The sequence below is a fragment of the Papio anubis genome, chromosome 20 (assembly GCF_008728515.1).
Source record: "Papio anubis isolate 15944 chromosome 20, Panubis1.0, whole genome shotgun sequence".
NCBI classification, from domain to species: Eukaryota; Metazoa; Chordata; class Mammalia; order Primates; family Cercopithecidae; genus Papio; species Papio anubis.
In genome coordinates this window covers 32,725,551-32,742,926 of record NC_044995.1, presented here as the reverse complement: position 1 = coordinate 32,742,926, position 17,376 = coordinate 32,725,551, and the positions used below count along the sequence as shown (strand labels likewise).

At 50.5% G+C, this 17,376-nt stretch overlaps 2 protein-coding genes across 6 annotated transcripts in view; one reads left to right on the top strand and one right to left on the bottom strand.

Moving 5' to 3' along the window:
* The window catches only part of SUGP1 (SURP and G-patch domain containing 1), a 44,837-nt gene extending 38,360 nt beyond the window's left edge, over positions 1 to 6,477 (bottom strand). The window contains exons 1-2 of the mRNA XM_003915223.5: positions 6,104 to 6,477; positions 1,513 to 1,684 (exon numbers count right to left, since the gene is read on the bottom strand). Of these exons, the coding sequence (XP_003915272.2) occupies positions 1,513 to 1,684; positions 6,104 to 6,137 (206 nt within the window). The 5' untranslated portion in view covers positions 6,138 to 6,477. The remainder of the gene's footprint in view (positions 1 to 1,512; positions 1,685 to 6,103) is intronic.
* The window catches only part of MAU2 (MAU2 sister chromatid cohesion factor), a 38,011-nt gene continuing 26,954 nt past the window's right edge, over positions 6,320 to 17,376 (top strand). For 4 of the 5 annotated variants that reach the window (XR_001897651.3, XR_002518929.2, XM_021930928.2 and 1 more), the window contains exon 1: positions 6,489 to 6,768. Coding sequence is in view for 3 of the 5 variants with exons in the window: in XM_021930928.2 (XP_021786620.1) it covers positions 6,493 to 6,768 (276 nt within the window). In the remaining 2 variants the exon portion in view is untranslated. Of the gene's footprint in view, positions 6,769 to 17,376 lie in introns of all 5 variants that reach the window. The other variant, XM_003915222.4, reaches the window with a different exon arrangement.

The following is a 17,376-nucleotide window of genomic DNA, read 5'->3' as shown; positions in this document are numbered from 1 at the left end:
TACCTGGGAGGCTGACGCAGGACAATCGCTTGAACCTGGGAGGCAGAGGTTGTGGTGAGCTGAGATTGCGCCACTGCACTCCAGCCTGGGCAACAAAAAGAAAAGAAAAAAGAAAAGGCGAGAGCTGCTGGGTGCAGTGGCTCACACCTGTAATCCCTTTAGGAGGCCAAGGTGGGAGGATCACTTGAGTCTGAGAGATCGGGACCAACCTGGGCAACATAACAATACCTCATCTCTACAAAAAATAGAAAAAATTAGCCAGGCATGGTGGCATGTGCCTGTGGTCCCAGCTACTTGGGCGGCTGAGGCAGGAGAACTGCTAAAGCCCAAAAGTTCAAGGCTTCAGTGAGCCATGATCCCACCACTGCACTCCGGTCTGGGTGACAGAACAAAACCCCGTCTCAAAGAAAAAAAAAAAAGAAAAGGAAAGGCTAGAACTGGGACAAGGCCTTGGGGAAGGTTGACACACACTATATTCCAGACCACAGAGGAAGGGGCCTGCATCTCAGATTATCAACCTCCAGCCAAAAAATCTTGGATCTGGTCATCCTCATCATAACACCAACCCTTGATCAAAACCCTTGGTGCCATCAGTGTTTCTCAGTACAGGCAAGAGGAAACCCTTGCTGAGCTACCATCCACCTCCCATCCACTAAGGGACAGCCCCTTTGGTACAGCAGCTCAGGCTGGCCCTCCACATATGGGCTCTCTCCCCTTTCTGCTCTCTGCTGGGCAGGCCTTTCTCTGCTTCCTCAGTGGCCGGCTCCACCTGGGCTTTCAGGATGCAAAGCTTCTCTGTGGCCTTACTGTGGCCACGGGGCCTGGGAACACACTGCCTTGTGTTATCTTCCAGGAGCTCTGGGGTGGCACCCACATCCCTTTGCTAGTAGTTTGTGACTCCATAAGGGCAGAGTTTTTTTTTTTTTTTTTTTTTTTTGAGACAGTCTCACTCTGTGGGCCAGGGTAGTGTGCAGTGGCACGATCTCAACTCACTGTAACTTCTGCCTCCCAGATCTCAGAGATTCTCGTGCCTCAGCCTCCTGAGCAGCTGGGACCACAGGCAAGTATCACAATGCCCAGCTAATTTTTTGTATTTTTTAGTAGAGGTGGGGTTTCACTATGTTGGCAAATATGGTCTCAAACTCCTGGCCTCTAGTGATCCTCTGCCTCAGCCTCCCCAAGTGCTAGGATTACAGGTGTGAGGCAGCACATCTGGACTCAACGCAGAGATCTTTACGCTGTTATACCCCTGCCCTCTGCACCACACCACAGCTGGCTGACAGTAAGTAACTGCTGAGTGGATGAGGTGGCAGGCTGTCCTCTGGGCTCCCACGTATTCCTCATTTCTCTCTTGCCACAGTGAGCCTCCCAAGGGCATCTGGGTCATTCCTTGGATCATCAGGCTATGGCTGGGTGCAAGCACACGCTGACTGCCCTCACAAGCCAAACCCTGTGATGGTGACCCTCAAAGACTCCCATTCAGGCCCCATCCAGGCCCCAGGAGGCACTTACTCGCCAGGATGTGGGGGCTGAGGGGTGGCCACCTGATTCTGCTTGGCTTTCTGTTCCATTTTGGCTTCAATTTCCCGTTTCTTCTGAGCAATGAGCTCTTCCTGGTGAAGGATGTTCATGTTCATTTTTCCAGATTTAGGGGGAGCAACCCCAAACCACCGGTTAGCCTTTCCTGGGAAGGGAAAAGGAGTACGTCAGAAATCACCTTCACTCCATAAACACCCCAAGAAGCTGTGACAGGCCAGAGAGCAACTGATGTTCAGATTAATTTATACATTTATTGGTTCATTGATTCAGCAAACACTTAACAGAGGGAGAGCGCAGGTCTCTGCCTACGTGGGTTGCTTCGGGCTGGGAAGACAATAGACCCAAAACAAAAGAGTAACTTTCGGGCCAGCGTGGAGGCTCATGCCTGTAATCCCAGCACTTTGGGAGGCAAGGGCAGGTGGATCACCTGAGGTCAGGAGATCGAGAACAGCCTGGCCAACATGGTGAAACCCTGTCTCCACTAAAAATACAAAAATCAGCTGGGCATGGTGACCTGTGCCCATAACCCCAGCTACTAGGTAGGCCGAGGCAGGAGAATTGCTTGAACCAGGGAGGCAAAGGTTGCAGTGAGCTGAGATGGTGCCACTGCACTCTAGCCTGGCAACAGAGCAAGACTCCGTCTCAAAAAAAAAAAAAAAAAGTAACTGCACAATATTGTAAGAGCTCTGCTGGAAACCAAAAAATGGTGAAAAAGAGTAACAGGAGAGTACATATGCAGGTAGGGCAACCAGAAAATAAACACTAGAGGAAGAGATATTTAAACCAGAAAAAACAAATAAGAAGCCAGCATCATGAAAAGCCAAAAGGGAGATATCTGGGCACAAGGAGCATATGCGAAAGCTCAGGGCAGGAAGAAGGCTGGTACATCCAAGGAGCAGCATGGTTAGAGGAGCCTGCTCCAAAGACAGAGAGAGGCAGGGCATGTCAGAGCATCGGTGACTTTATTTTTTTATTTTTTATTTTTTTGAGATGGAGTCTCGCTCTGTCGCCCAGGCTGGAGTGCAGCTGCGCGATCTCTGCTCACTGCAAGCTCTGCCTCCCAGGTTCATGCCATTCTCCTGACTCAGCCTCCCGAGTAGCTGGGACTATAGGCGCCCGCCACCACGTCTGGCTAATTTTTTTTTTTTTTTTTTTTTTTTTTTTTTTTAGTAGAGATGGGGTTTCACCGTGTTAGCCAGGATGGTCTCGATCTCCTGAACTCGTGATCTGCCCACCTCGGCCTCCCAAAGTGTTGGGATTACAGGCATGAGCCACTGCGCCCGGCCCTGTGCTTTATTATAAGGGCTTTGGGGAGTGATGGAGAAGCACTAAGATGAAGAATGACAAGATTCATTGGGTCTTTTTTTTTAAACAGAGTCCGGCTCTGTTTCCCAGGCTGGATTGCAGTGGTGTGATCTCGGCTCACTGCAGCCTCCGCCTCCCTGGTTCAAGCAATCCTCCCACCTCAGTCTCCTGAATAGCTGGGATTACAGGCATGCACCACCTCACTTGGCTAATTTTTAAATTTTTTCATAGAGATGAGGTCTTCCTATAGTGCCCAGGCTGGTCTCAAACATTCTTTCCACCTTGGCCTCCCAAAGTGATGGGATTTACAGGCATGAGCCACTGTGCCCCAGTGGCTTTTTTTTTTTTTTTTGAGGTAGAGTCTTACTCTGTCAGCCAATATGGAGTGCAGTGGCCCCATCGCGGCTCACTGCAACCTCCACCTCCCAGGTTCAAGTGATTCTCCTGCCTCAGCCTCCTGAGTAGCTGGGATTACAGGCACTCACCACCACGCCTGGCAAATTTTTATATTTTCAGTAGAGTTAGGGTTTCTCCATGTTGTCCAGGCTTGTCTCAAACTCCTGTCCTCAAGGGAGCCTCCCATTTAAGTCTCTCAAAGATCTGGGATTACAGGCGTGAGCCACCGAACCCAGCCTTCTTTTTTTTTTTGAGATGAACTCTTGCTCTTTTCCCCCAGGCTAGAGTGCCATGGCACGATCTCGGCTCACTGCAACCTCCACCTCTCAAGTTCCAGCGATTCTCCTGCCTCAGCCTCCCGAGTAGCTGGGATTACAGGCATCTGCCACCACGCTTGTCTAATTTTTTTGTATTTTTAGTAGATGGGATTTCACCGTGTTGGCCAGGCTGGTCTCAAACTTCTGACCTCAAGTGATCCACCCACCTCGGCCTCCCAAAGTGCTGGGATTACAGGCATGAGCCACAGCACCCGGCCGCCTTTTTTTTTTTTTTTTTGAGACGGGGTCTCACTGAGTTGCCCAGGCCAGAGGGCAGTTGCATGATCATAGCTCACTGTATCCTCAAACTCCTGGGCTCTAGAGATTCTCCCACCTCAGCACCTGAGTACCTAGGACTACAGGCACACTCCACCAGGCCTAGCTATTTATTTTAGTTTTTGTAGAGACAGGTTTTTGCTATGTTGCCCAGGCTAGTCTTGAACTCCTGTCCTCAAGGGAGCCTCCCATTTAAGCCTCCCAAAGTGCTGAGATTTTAGGTGTGGATCACCACACCTGGCCAATATCCACAGGGTCTTTTTATTTTCATCCTGGCTACTAGGTAATCATTCCGGCCAGAGAATCCATAGGCAACAAGACCAGGGAGGCTCACTGGCTCCAAGCAACAGACAATGATGTCTTCAGACGAGGGTATAGCATTGAGACAGGGAAGATACCTCAGAGGTTCCCCATGGGACTCAGAATAAAATCCAAATTTTAGAAGTCTGAGCTGGGCATGGTGATTCACACCTGTAATTCCAGCACTTTGGGAGGCTGAAGCAGGCAAATCACTTGAAGTCAGGAGTTCGAGACCAGCCTAGCCAACAGGGTGAAACCCCGTCTCTACTAAAAATACAAAAAAAAAAAAAAAAAAATTGGCCAGGTGCGGTGGCGGGCACCTGTAATCCCAGCTACTCAGGAGGCTGAGGCAGGAGAATGGCTTGTACCTGGCAGGTAGAAGTTGCAGTGAGCCGACATCGTGCCACTGCACTTCAGCCTGGGAGACAGAGCGAAACTCCGCTTCAGAAAATAAGAATTCTAAAAGGCCATTTTCAAGGCCCTGCCAGATGGTTCCCCTCCCTTCTGCTTCATCCTTGACATTCTTCAAAAGGACAAGCCCATCCTACCAGGGCCTCTGCATTTACTGGCCCCCCTCTGTGTGAAAGCTCCACCCTCCAGGGATTCCCAGAGCTGGCATTCACTGTCTCAACTGAAATGTCTTCTACTTAAAAGCGCCCTTCCTTGGGCCAGGTGTGGTGGCTCACACCTTGACGTAATCCCAGCACTTTCAGAGGCTGAGGTGGGAGGATCGCTTGAGCCTAGGAGTTCCAGACCTGCATGGGAAACGTGGCAACACAAAAAAAATACACAAATTCGGCCGGGCGCGGTGGCTCAAGCCTGTAATCTCAGCACTTTGGGAGGCCGAGACGGGCGGATCATGAGGTCAGGAGATCGAGACCATCCTGGCTAATACGGTGAAACCCTGTCTCTACTAAAAAAAATACAAAAAACTAGCCGGGCGAAGTGGCGGGTGCCTGTAGTCCCAGCTACTCGGGAGGCTGAGGCAGGAGAATGGCGTGAACCCGAGAGGAGGAGCTTGCAGTGAGCTGAGATCCGGCCACTGCACTCCAGCCTGGGTGACAGAGCAAGACTCCGTTTCAAAAAAAAAAACACAAATTCGCTGTGTGTGGTGGCACGCACCTGTGGGCCCAGCTACTTGGGAGGCTGAGGTGGGAGGATCACCTGAACCCAGGGAGCCACAGTGAGCCATGATTGTGCTACTGCGCTACAGCCTGGGCAACAAAGTGAGACCCTGTCTCAAAAAAAGAAAGAAAGAAAGAAAGAAAAGGTCTTTCCTGACTACCCTGTATCAGGAGACTCCACTCTCCACCTCACATCATACGTAAGTCTTTGTAAGTATTTTCTCATTAATGCACTGACTCCCCAGTAGAAAGCAACCTCCAGAAAAGTAGGGCCCTGTTTCGGTCACCGCTGCAGGCGTAGCGCCTAGCACAGTGCCTGGCACACAGTGAGCACGCCCTAAGTATTTGCTGATGGATAAATGCATTCTATTCTGGGAAAGTAGAAAAACCAAGGTTTGCAGCAAAGTGAGGGTCAAAAGACGCGGGAAAGTGTGTCAAGGGAGCCTCAAAGCACTTCGGAAAAGCAGCTTTTTCAGAAAGCGGGACACAAACCAGAGGGCAGCTGCCACGAAAAGTGGGGTGCAGGGACAGCCCAAGGTTGCCGCTGTATTGGGGAACGGAGGTTGGAGCAGCCCTGAAGGCGGTTGTTTCGGAAACGGGAGGCAGGGCTGAGCCGGGTGGCGGCCTCTACGGAGATCCGTGCGTCCTCAGCAAACCAGGCGGGGGCGGCCAGCAACCTGGGTCTGGGGTCTCGAGAAACCAAGAGGTGCAGAAGCCGAAGCTTTGGGCTGCCCCAGGCTGAAGCGAGGGATCCACGGGTCGCAACAAGACGGACCCGAGGAGTAAGGGGAGACACCTAGCCCCAGGGACCCAGGCAGGCGCCTGAAGGGAGGCGGGGGCTGTTACCTGCAACATCCCGGTTGTCCATCTTGAGACTCATCCAATCCCACAATGCTCCGGCACCACTTAAGGGGCCCTGTTATAGTGTGCATCGCCTGATGGGAGATGTAGTCCGCCTCGGTCAGACTCTCCCTATTCCTGCGTGGACGACTGGGTTTTTTACCTCCAGAAACGAAAGCCTCATCCTATCGGCGATGCCTAAGTCCTAGTCATGATAACCAGACGGCGTCGCCCTTTTTACACCTTCCCGGAGCGGCGGTCATCCCAAATACAAACTACATGTTCCAGGATGCTTTGGGCGGCAGATCTCGCGGAAGCCGCGAGAGAGCCCGGCCCCGCCTCGCGCGCCTGCTTCCGCCTCCCTGTGGCGGCGGCTTGTTGTTGTGGAGGCCAAAATGGCGGCTCAGGCGGCGGCGGCGGCGCAGGCGGCGGCGGCCCAGGCTGCGCAGGCCGAGGCGGCTGACTCTTGGTACCTGGCGCTTCTGGGCTTCGCTGAGCACTTCCGCACTTCCAGCCCGCCCAAAATCCGCCTGTGCGTGCACTGCTTGCAGGCCGTGTTCCCCTTCAAGCCGCCCCAGCGCATCGAGGCCCGTACACACCTGCAACTGGGCTCCGTTCTCTATCACCACACCAAGAACAGCGAGCAGGCGCGCAGCCACCTGGAGAAGGCGGTGAGCGCGGGCCGGGCCGCGAGGGAGGAGTCGCGGGCTCCTTGCAAGACCTGGGCTGACGGGTCGCGACCGCGACGGGCGGGGGCCGCTCCTCGGCGACCTGGGGGCGCGACCTCCGTCAAAGCCACAGGACCCCCGCCCGCCTCTGCCGGACCCCAAAGCCACCAGCCTCTCAGGGGACACGAAGGCCTCGCCCCCCACGCCTTATTTCCCGTCTCTGATGACAGGGCTCCAGGAGCCCCGTCACTTTAGTCTAAAAGTTGCTTGTTCTTGGGAGCAACAGGATCCGCAAATCGTCTGGTTTTCAGGAGGATCCCACCTGTTGGTGGCGATGGGGACATCATAGGGTCCTGAAGCTACTAGCTCCTCCTGGTTCAGCTTCGGGAGCATCAAGCCCCAAACGCTTCCACCTAAAGTGACTTGGGGTAGGGGTTGGCGGAGGCGAGACCCCTGGCATTCCCCCGGGAATCGGAAGTCTGGTCTCTCAGGAACCTGGAAGGGGCATCCTCCTCCTTGGACGTGGAAGTTTGGTACTCGTGGTTTCTGGAGGGTCTCGTGCTCCCATCAATAATGCCTGGTGTCATACGAGGGAAGCTGAGACCCAGAGTCTGGAGTTGGTCATTTGAGGTCTATGAGGAGGAGAAACGGGGGTTCTGGATTCCAGGACCCGCTTTGCAGTTTCAGTATTAGGGGATTTCGCAGCTCCTACTTTTTCTGTATCCACTGGGTCTACCATCTACTAGTCCATCCTCTTCCGAGTGAGTCCCTCCCCTGACCCAACCTGACTTGTGTCATCTTGGTGCCTCAAAGAATGCGGGAGAGTGGCCCTTTTCTTTTTTTTGAGACGGAGTCTCGCTCTGTCGCTCAGGCTGGAGTGCAGTGGCACGATCTCGGCTCACTGCAACCTCCGCCTCCCGAAGTCACGCCATTCTCCCGCCTCAGCCTCCAGAGTAACTGGGACTCACCCTCAGCTAGTAACAAGTTGCCTTGAGGAACAGATCAAATCTTTGTTTCACAGACTGAAAAGTTGGAAGGAGACTTTATTTATTTGTTTATTTTGAGAGGGAATTTCGCTCTTGTTGCCCAGGCTGTAGCGCAATGGCAGGATCTCAGCTCACTGCAACCTCCCTCTCCCGGGTTCAGGTGATTCTCCTGCTTCAGGTTCCAGAGTAGCTGAGATTACAGGCTCCTGCCACCACACCCAACTAATTTTTTTTTTTTTTGAGACGGAGTCTTGCTCTGTCACCCAGGCTGAAGTGCAGTGGCGCGACCTCGGCCCACTGCAACCTCTGCCTCCTGGGTTCGAGTGACTCTTCTGCCTCAGCCTCCCAAGTAGCTGGGACTACAGGTGTGCGCCACCACGCCTGGCTAATTTTTGTATTTTTGGTAGAGATAGGGTTTCACAATATTGGCCAGGCTGGTCTTGAACTCCTGACCTTGTGATCCACTTGCCTCGGCCTCCCAAAGTGCTAAGATTGCAGACATGAGCGATCGCGCCCAGCCCTAGATGATTTTTTTTCTTTTTTTTTTTTCTTTTTTTTTTTTTTGTGAGACGGCGTCCCGCTCTGTCACCAGGCTGGAGTGTAGTGGCGCAGTCTTGGCTCACTACAACTTCTGTCTCACGGGTTCAAGCGATTCTGCTGCCTCAGCCTCCCAAGTAGCTGGGATTACAGGCATATGCCACCTCATCTCACTAATTTTTGTATTTTTAGTAGAGATGGGGTTTCATCATTTAGTCAGGCTGGTTTCGAACTCCTGACCTCAAGTGATCCGCCCATCTTGTCCTCCCAAAGTGCTAGGATTACAGGTGTAAGCCGCCACATCTGGCCAGGTTTGTTTGTTTGTTTGTTTGTTTATTTTGAGACAGGGTCTCGCTCCATCACCCAGGCTGGGGTGCACTGGCATGATCTCGGCTCACTGCAGCCTTGACCTCCTGGGCTCAAGCAGTCCTCCCATCTCAGCCTCCTGAGTAGCTGGGACCACAGGTACGCACCACCACAGCCAGCTAATTTTTGTGTTTTTTGTAAAGACAAGGTCTTGAACTCCTGAGCTCAAGCCATCCACCTGTTTCAGCCTCCCAAAGTGCTGGAACCGCAGGCTTGAGCCATTGTGCCCAGCCTGGAAGGTAACTTTAGTCCTCACTTGATCAACTGCCTTGTTTCAGAAAGGAGGCATTATACGCCCAGAGAGATAAAGTGATTTGCCCAAGGCTGCACAACAAGTTATTGATAAAACTGAGCCCAAACTCCAGCTCAGTGATAACCAGGTTACATGCCAAGATCATTATTGTTTTGGTGAAGTTTTTTTTTCTTTGATTCATTCAACAGATATTTGTTCAGCTCATGCAGGCTGCCAAGCCCTATTTTTGGTGCTGGGGGATCAGCAATGGCTGTAATAGTTTCTGCCCATGTAAGCCTAGGTTTTCGTGAGGAAGACAAATGATAAGCATATGGTAAGAGGTTAGGCAGTGATGGAAGAACCATGAGAAGTGGACCAGGGAGAAGGGATGGAGTTGGCGTGGAGCTATTTTTGGCAGAGGTGGTGAGAGAGTCTCTATTTGTGGGAGTGACATTTGAGCAGAGGCCTGAATGGGTGGGGCAGGGAGCCTGGAGAACCACTCAGGGGATCAGGTTGATTTCAAGGAATGCCCAAGCTGTCAGGGACTGGCAGATGGTATCAGGGTCTCTCCAGGGTCATGATGAGGCTGAGATCAAATGAGACACCAGGCTTTATTGACTGGGAGGGGTCTGGTGGCCCAGCATCTCCAGTGGATGTTTGGTTCTGAAACTCTCCTTTCTCTCCATGAACAACTCCCACCGCCTGCCTTACCTTGTCTCCCAGGGCTGTTCAGCCTGTTTCTGGCAGTGGCTAATAGTCACTGTGTGTACCGTTGTATTTCGCCCACTCAGCCCTGTCTAGGAGAAGCAGTCATGCTGCAAATTGCTCGCTTTACCACTTGGGTTTTGGACCCATAATTTAAACCCTTCTCGTGAAGTGCCTTTGCTCTGTTTAATGGAACTTTGAATCTTGAAGGGTCTTCCGCTGAGCCACATGGTGCCCTCTGTAGCTCACACCAACTTTATGCCTGGGAATCCCGTTCTTTTTGTCAGTTGCATCCAAACTGAGAATTTTTCCAGCTTTTAGTTAAAGTGATGTTTTCTATACGGTTTTCCTTCCACCAACATTTGCGAATTCTTTCTGTGTTACAACTTAAGTGTGCTTTCTTTCATCTTCATTCTTTATTAATTGCTCATTTTTTCCCAATCAGGGAGCTATCAACTTTTATTCTTTCCTTCTCCTGAGCTACTTAATAAAGAATCATGATATGTTATCTGCTTCGAAGTGGTTTGCTGGGCCGGGCGCGGTGGCTCACGCCTGTAATCCCAGCACTTTGGGAGGCTGAGGCAGGTGTATCATGAGGTCAGGAGATTGAGACCATCCTGGCTAACATAGTGAAACCCCATCTCTACTAAAAATGCAAAAAATTAGCCGGGTGTGGTGGCGGGCACCTGTAGTCCGAGCTGCTAGGGAGGCTGAGGCAGGAGAATGGCGTGAACCCGGGAGGCAGAGCTTGCAGTGAGCCAAGATCGTGCCACTGCACTCCAGCCTGGGCAACAGAGCGAGACTCCACATCAAAAAAAAAAAGAAGTGGTTTGCTGGTTTCTAGTTCTGAAAAGCAAATGGCTGAAGAGATTCCAGTATCTTCTCGGAGAGACAACCCAGTGTAACAGTATTTTGCAGTATTTTGTGACTTTTCTCCTTGCTCATTCTTTCTGCTGTTCTTTTTATTTTTATTGTTACTTTTATTTTATTTTATTTATTTATTTTTTGAGATGGAATCTTGCTCTGTCACCCAGGCTCTGGAGTGCAATGGCGCAGTCTTGGCTCACTGCAACCTCCGCCTCCTGGGTTCAAGCGAGTCTCCTGCCTCAGCCTTCCGAGCAACGGGGATTACAGGCGCCCACCACCACGCCCAGATAATTTTTGTACTTTTAGTGAAGATGGGGTTTCACCATGTTGGTCAGGCTGGCCTCGAACTCCTAATGTCAGGTGATCCACCTGCCTTGGCCTCCCAAAGTGCTGGGATTACAGGCGTGAGCTACCACGCCCAGCCTGTTTTATTTTTTATTTTTTTGAGAATGTGTTTCGCTCCTATTACCCAGGCTGGAGTACAGTGGCGCGATTTCAGCTCACTGCAAACTCCACCTCCTGGGTTCAAACGATTCTCCTACCACAGCCTCCTGAGTAGCTAGGATTACAGGCATGTGCCACCACGCCCGGCTAATTTTGTATTTTTAGTAGAGATGAGGTTTCATCATGTTGCTCAGGCTGGTCTCGAAATCCTGACCTCAGGTGATCTGCCCGCCTCAGCCTCCCAAAGTGCTGGGATTACAGGCTTGAGCCACTGCGCCCAGCCTTATTTTTATTTTTTTGAGACAGACTCTCGCTCTGTCACCCAGGCTAGAGTGCAGTTGGTGCAGTCTCAGCTCACTGTAACCTCCACCTCCCAGGTTCAAGTGATTCTTGTGCCTCAGCCTCCTGAGTAGCTGGGATTACAGGCATGAGCCACCATGCCCAGCTAATTTTTGTATTTTTGGTAGAGACAGGGTTTCACCACGTTGGCCAGGCTGGTCTCAAAGTGACCTGAAGGGATCCACCCGCCTTGGCCTCCCAAAGTGCTGGGATTACAGGCGTGCCACCACACCCGGCATCTCTCTGCTCTTCTTTACTGAACTAATTTTCTCTAACATAAGTGCTTAGGTAAAACCTATTATTGGGTCGGGTGCGGTGGCTCACACCTGTAATCCCAGCACTTTGGGAGGCCGAGGCGGGCAGATCACAAGGTCAGGAGATCAAAACCATCCTGGCCAACATGGAGAAACCCCGTCTCTACTAAAATACAAAAAATTAGCCAGGTGTGATGGTGCACGCCTGTAATCCCAGCCACTTGGGAGGCTGAGGCAGGGGAATTCCTTGAACCCGGGAGGTGGGGGTTGCAGTGAGCTGAGATCGCGCCACTGCACTCCAGCCTGGCAACAGAGCAAGACTCTGTCCCCCCCCAAAAAAAAAAAAAAAAACCTATCATTGGCCACCGAACTCAGTGCTACATCCAGCTTTCCTATTGTTTTCACTGTCTTTTGCTTTCTCTCAGAGACCCCAGCCTCCTTGGTCATCGCATTTTTATTTAAGGTTAATCTTGTATCTGCTTCTGTCAATTTCTAATGGTCTCCTCAACTGCATTTTTTTTTTTTTTTTTTGAGACAGAGTCTCACTCTGTTGCCCAGGCTGGAGTGCAATGGCACGATCTCAAATCTTTGTAACCTCCGCCCTGTGAGTTCAAATGATCCTCCCACCTCAGCCTCCTGAGTAGCTGGGACTATAGGTGTGTGTCACCAGGCCTGGCCCTCAACTGCATTTTAAGTCATCTAGAAAGATATATAATATACTTACTCGTCTGTTTCATCAAGTCAACTAACTTTGAAAGAATCATCCATTAATTGTCCCCATCAGGCCGAGTGTGGTGGCTCACACCTGCAATCCCAAGACTTTGTGAGGCCAAAGTGGGCAGATTGCTTAAGCCCAGGAGTTCAAGATCAGCCTGGGCAACATAGCAAAACCCTATCTCTACCAAATATATATATATATACACACATATATATACACACACACACACGCACAAATTATCCAGGCCTGGTGGCACATGACTGTGGTCCCAGCTACTGAGGACGCTAAGGCAAGACGATTACTTGATCCCAGGAAGTTGAGGCTACAGTGAGCTGTGATCGTGCCACTGCATTCCACCCTGGACAACAGACCAAGACCTTGTCTCAAAACTTTAAGAAAAAATCCCCATCAGAGTCAAAGAGGGTGTGTCTTCCTTTCCTCAGCAGCTTTTTAAAAATTTAATTGTATTTATTTTTATATTTTCTATAGAGCTAGGATCTCAATATGTTGCCCAGGCTGGTCTTAAACTCTGGGCCTCAAGCAATCACCTGCCTCAGCCTCCTGAAGTGCTGGAATTACAGGTGTGAGCCACCACACACAGCCTCCCCAGCAACTTTTTTTTTTGAGACGGAGTCTTGCTCTTTGGCCCAGGCTGTACTGCAGTGGTGCTATCTCAGCTCATTGCAAGCTCCGCCTCCCGGGTTCACACGGTTCTTCTGCCTCAGCCTCTCTAGTAACTGGGACTACAGGCACCCGCTACCGCGCCCAGCTAATTTTTTGTGTTTTTAGTAGAGATGGGGTTTCACCGTGTTAGTCAGGATGGTCTCCATCTCCTGACCTCGTGATCTGCCCGCCTCAGCCTCCCAAAGTGTTGGAATTACAGGCGTGAGCCACTGCGCCCAGCTATTTTTTTTTTTTTTTTTTCAGATGGACTCTCACTCTGTTGCCCAGGCTGGAGTGCAGTGGTGCAGTCTCAGCTCATTAAAATCTCTGCCTCTCAGGTTCAGGCTATTCTCCTGCCTCAGCCTCCAAAACAACTGGGATTACAGGTGCCCACCACCATGCCAGGCTAATTTTTTCTGCTTTTATTAGAGATGGGTTTTCACTATGTTGGCCACACTAGTCTGGAACTCCTTAGCAGCGTTTTGGGGGTCACAGTAGTTGGTGTCTCAGTGACTCTTGCCTCTGTGGGGCCTCAGAACACCTGCCGGCCACCTTGTTCCCTGGGTCTGCTCAGCATATCCTGGAGCTGTTACAGTGCATGGCAGGACACTTTGCCTGAAAGCCTTCCTTCTCTGAGTATGGTTTTGGCAGAGATATGGTGTGTTTTGGCTACTCTGGGACTCCCCTAAGTAAATGGTTGATGACTATAAGCGTTGTCCCTTTACTTAGAAATTTCTTGGCTAGAGAATTCACAGTGACCATCCTGGGCACTACCCTGCCTCTACAAAAAATTTGAAAATTAGTGGGCCCGTGGTGGCTCACACCTGTAGTCCTAGCTACTTGGGAAGCTGAGGCGTGAGGATGACTTGAGCCCAGAAGGTTGAGACATCAGTGAGCCATGTTCCTGCCACTGCAATCCAGTCTGGGTGACAGAGAGAGACCGTGTCTCAAAAAAAAAAAAAAAGATTTTTGCAATGCCATTTGCACAGATTCTGCCGGGTTGTGTTCTTCTGTATTTTGCTTTCCTCTTATTCTCTCTCTTCTTACTGTACACCCATCCCTGTGAGTTTTCAGTCTTCTCCTCTCTTCCAGGTCCTACGGCTTTTGTCTTATTTTCCCGCCTGTCTTTTAAGCAGACAGATCCCTCTTGATCATTTGGACTTCTACTGTTGAATCAAGAGAATGTACCTGCATATCCATTTCCCCCTTAACTTTCTTACTTTTGATCTCAGTCCCCTTTATCCGTTGGCCTGGGAAGTGCATCATCATTCTTAGGTTTTCCTGATTTGAAAGCCACCCAGGACTAAATGCCGCCTCTCTGGAAGAACTTACTATTTTCTGTAATCCAGGCAGTCATTCTTTGAACAGTGGTGTTTTCTGACTGCGTGTGCCATGCATGCTTTCTCTGTGTCAATGCCATGCATGCTTTATCTGTGGTTGGACCAGGGCTGCTTTTTAATGGTGATTTTGCTCATCTGACTTAGAAAGCAGCTCCAGACTGTGCTGGTCAGATACTTAATTCTGCATCCAGGTTTAGCCTGAGCATCTATGGTTCACCTTCTCAGCAAGTGATTAAATGCTTCCTTTTGTTTTAAGACCCAGTAGGGCTCGGTCTGAGCCTGTCCTCATCAGGCCCAGCGTGAGCAGTTCTTTCATTCTTCAGGATCACAACTATGTCCTGCTAAATTCCATATCCCATCTGCAGGGAGCAGAGACTTGTACAGAGCTGGCCGTTAAGCAGTTTCATGAAGTGATCTGTGCTTCCTCCTGTTTTTGTTTCTATTTCCTTCCCTCTCATTCTGAGTCACCTCTGACTTCAGGATGTGAAATCTGTTTAGGAACCATCACCTCATGGTTCTACCAGCTGGTCCCTTCCTCTCCCACCCCAGTTCTTCTACTTAGTGATTGCCAGTTACTGTAGTATCATTGGCACCTTCTACATGCCAGGCCCTGCATTGGTGCTTCACAGAGCAAGGTCTCCCTGGATCCTCAACAAATTAACAGGGTAAGGCCCACCTCAGACTCACCTGTGGTGACACCCAGCCACTGCAGGAAAATGTGCTTAGGGACAGTCACACAGCAGCAAGAGGCCAGGGAAGCTGCTAAATGCTGTGCTTCCATCCCAGAGGAGTTGCAAGCAACAGGGTAGTTAAAAAAAAAAACAACTGAATTTGGGCCAGGCGTGGTGGCTCATGCCTCTTATCCCAGCACTTCAGGAGGCGAAGGCGGGAGGATCACTTGATCCCAGGAGTTTGAGACCAGCCTGGGCAGCATAGCAAGACCCTGTCTCTACAAAAAAAAAAAAAAAAATTAGCCACACATGCCTATAGTCCCAGCTACTTGGGAGGCTGAAGCAGGAGGAGCGCTTGAGCCTAGGAGTTCAAGGTTACAGTGACTCATGATTGCACCACTGCATTCCAGCCTGGGTGACAAAAGCCCTGTCTTTTTAATTTTTTAATTTTTATTTATTTTTATTTTTTGAGATAAAGTCTCACTCTGTCACCCAGGCTGGAGTGCAGTGGCATGATGTCAGCTCCCTGCAACCTCTGCTTCCTGGGCTTATGTGGTTCTTTTGCCTCAGCCTCTGGAGTAGCTGATGTGACAGGCACACACCACCATGCCCAGCTAATTTTTTCATTTTTTGTAGATATGGGGTTTTGCCATGTTGCCTAGGTTGGTCTCAAACTCCTGAGCTCAAGCAGTCCACCTGTCTTGGCCTCCCGAAGTGCTGGGATTACAGGCGTGAGCCACTGCTCCCAGCCAGCCCTGTCTCTTATAAAAACAAAACAATGGCCGGGCGCGGTGGCTCAAGCCTGTAATCCCAGCACTTTGGGAGGCGGAGATGGGCGGATCACAAGGTCAGGAGATCCAGACCATCCTGGTTAACACGGTGAAACCCCGTCTCTACTAAAAAATACAAAAAACTAGCCGGGCGAGGTGGCGGGCGCCTGTAGTCCCAGCTACTCGGGAGGCTGAGGCAGGAGAATGGCGTGAACCTGAGATCCGGCCACTGCACTCCAGCCTGGGCGACAGAGTGAGACTCTGTCTCAAAAAAAAAAAAAGTAATATACTATTTGTATTTTGTAACATTCATTGAAGAAATCTAAAAGGACAGTCAAAACTAGAATAATATTATTTTAATTTCTTAAACTGATACTGGTTACATTTATGCTGGGAACCAGGCCGCACCGCAGGAGGCGAGCAATGGGTAGGTGAGCAAAGCTTCATCTGTATTTACAGCCACTCACCATCACTTGCATTACCGCCAGAACTCCACCTCTTTCTCTACTAAAAAATACAAAAAACTAGCCGGGCGAGGTGGCGGGCGCCTGTAGTCCCAGCTACTCGGGAGGCTGAGGCAGGAGAATGGCGTGAACCTGGGAGGCGGAGCTTGCAGTGAGCTGAGATCCGGCCACTGCACTCCAGCCTGGGCAACAGAGCGAGACTCCGTCTCAAAAAAAACAAACAAACAAAAAAACAAAAACAAAACAACAACAGGCCAGGTGTAGTGGCTCATGCCTGTAATCCCAGCACTTTGGGAGGCTGAGGCGGTAGTATCTCCTGAGACCATGCTGGTCTCAAACTCATTTAGATTTCTAAATCTCATTTAGATTTTGTAGAGATAGCAAGACCCCCATCTCTACAAAAAAGTAAAAAAATTAGTTGGGCCTGCCAGGCGCCATGGCTCATGCCTGTGATCCCAGCACTTTGGGACACCAAGGCGGGTGCATCACCAGAGGTCAGGAGTTCGAGACCACCCTGACCAACATAGAGAAACCCCGTCTCTACCAAAAATACAAAATTAGCCGGGCATGGTGGCGCATGCCCTGTAATCCCAGCTACTCGGGAGGCTGAGGCAGGAGAATCGCTTAAACCGGGAGCCGGAGGTTGCCGTGAGCCAAGATTGTGCCATTGCACTTCAGCCTGGGCAATAAGAGCGAAACTCTGTCTCAAAAAAAAAAAAAAATTAGAGGCCAGTCGCGGTGGCTCACGCCTGTAATTCCAGCACTTTGGAAGGCCAAGGCCAAGGCCATTGGATCACGAGGTCAGGAAATCGAGACCATCCTGGCTAACACGGTGAAACCCCATTTCTACTAAAAAATACAAAACATTAGCCGGGCGTGGTGGCGGGCGCCTGTAGTCCCAGCTACTTGGGAGGCTGAGGCAGGAGAATGGCGTGAACCTGGGAGATGAAGCTTGCAGTGAGCCGAAATTGTGCCACTGCACTCCAGCCTGGGCAACAGAGCAAGGCTCTGTCTCAAAAAAAAAAAAAAAAAATATCACGTAGATGAGGTAGCAAACTTGGGTAAGGCATTCTACATCCTTAATTTGTGAGTTGGATATATTTTTCCGATTTCCAAATATATGCTAAAAGTCATACAGAGGGCTGGTTGAGGTGGCTCACAACTGTAATCCCAGTGCTTTGGAAAGCTGAGATGGGAGATGGGAGGATCACTTGAACCCGGAAGTTCAAGACCAGCCTGTGCATCATAGCAAGAC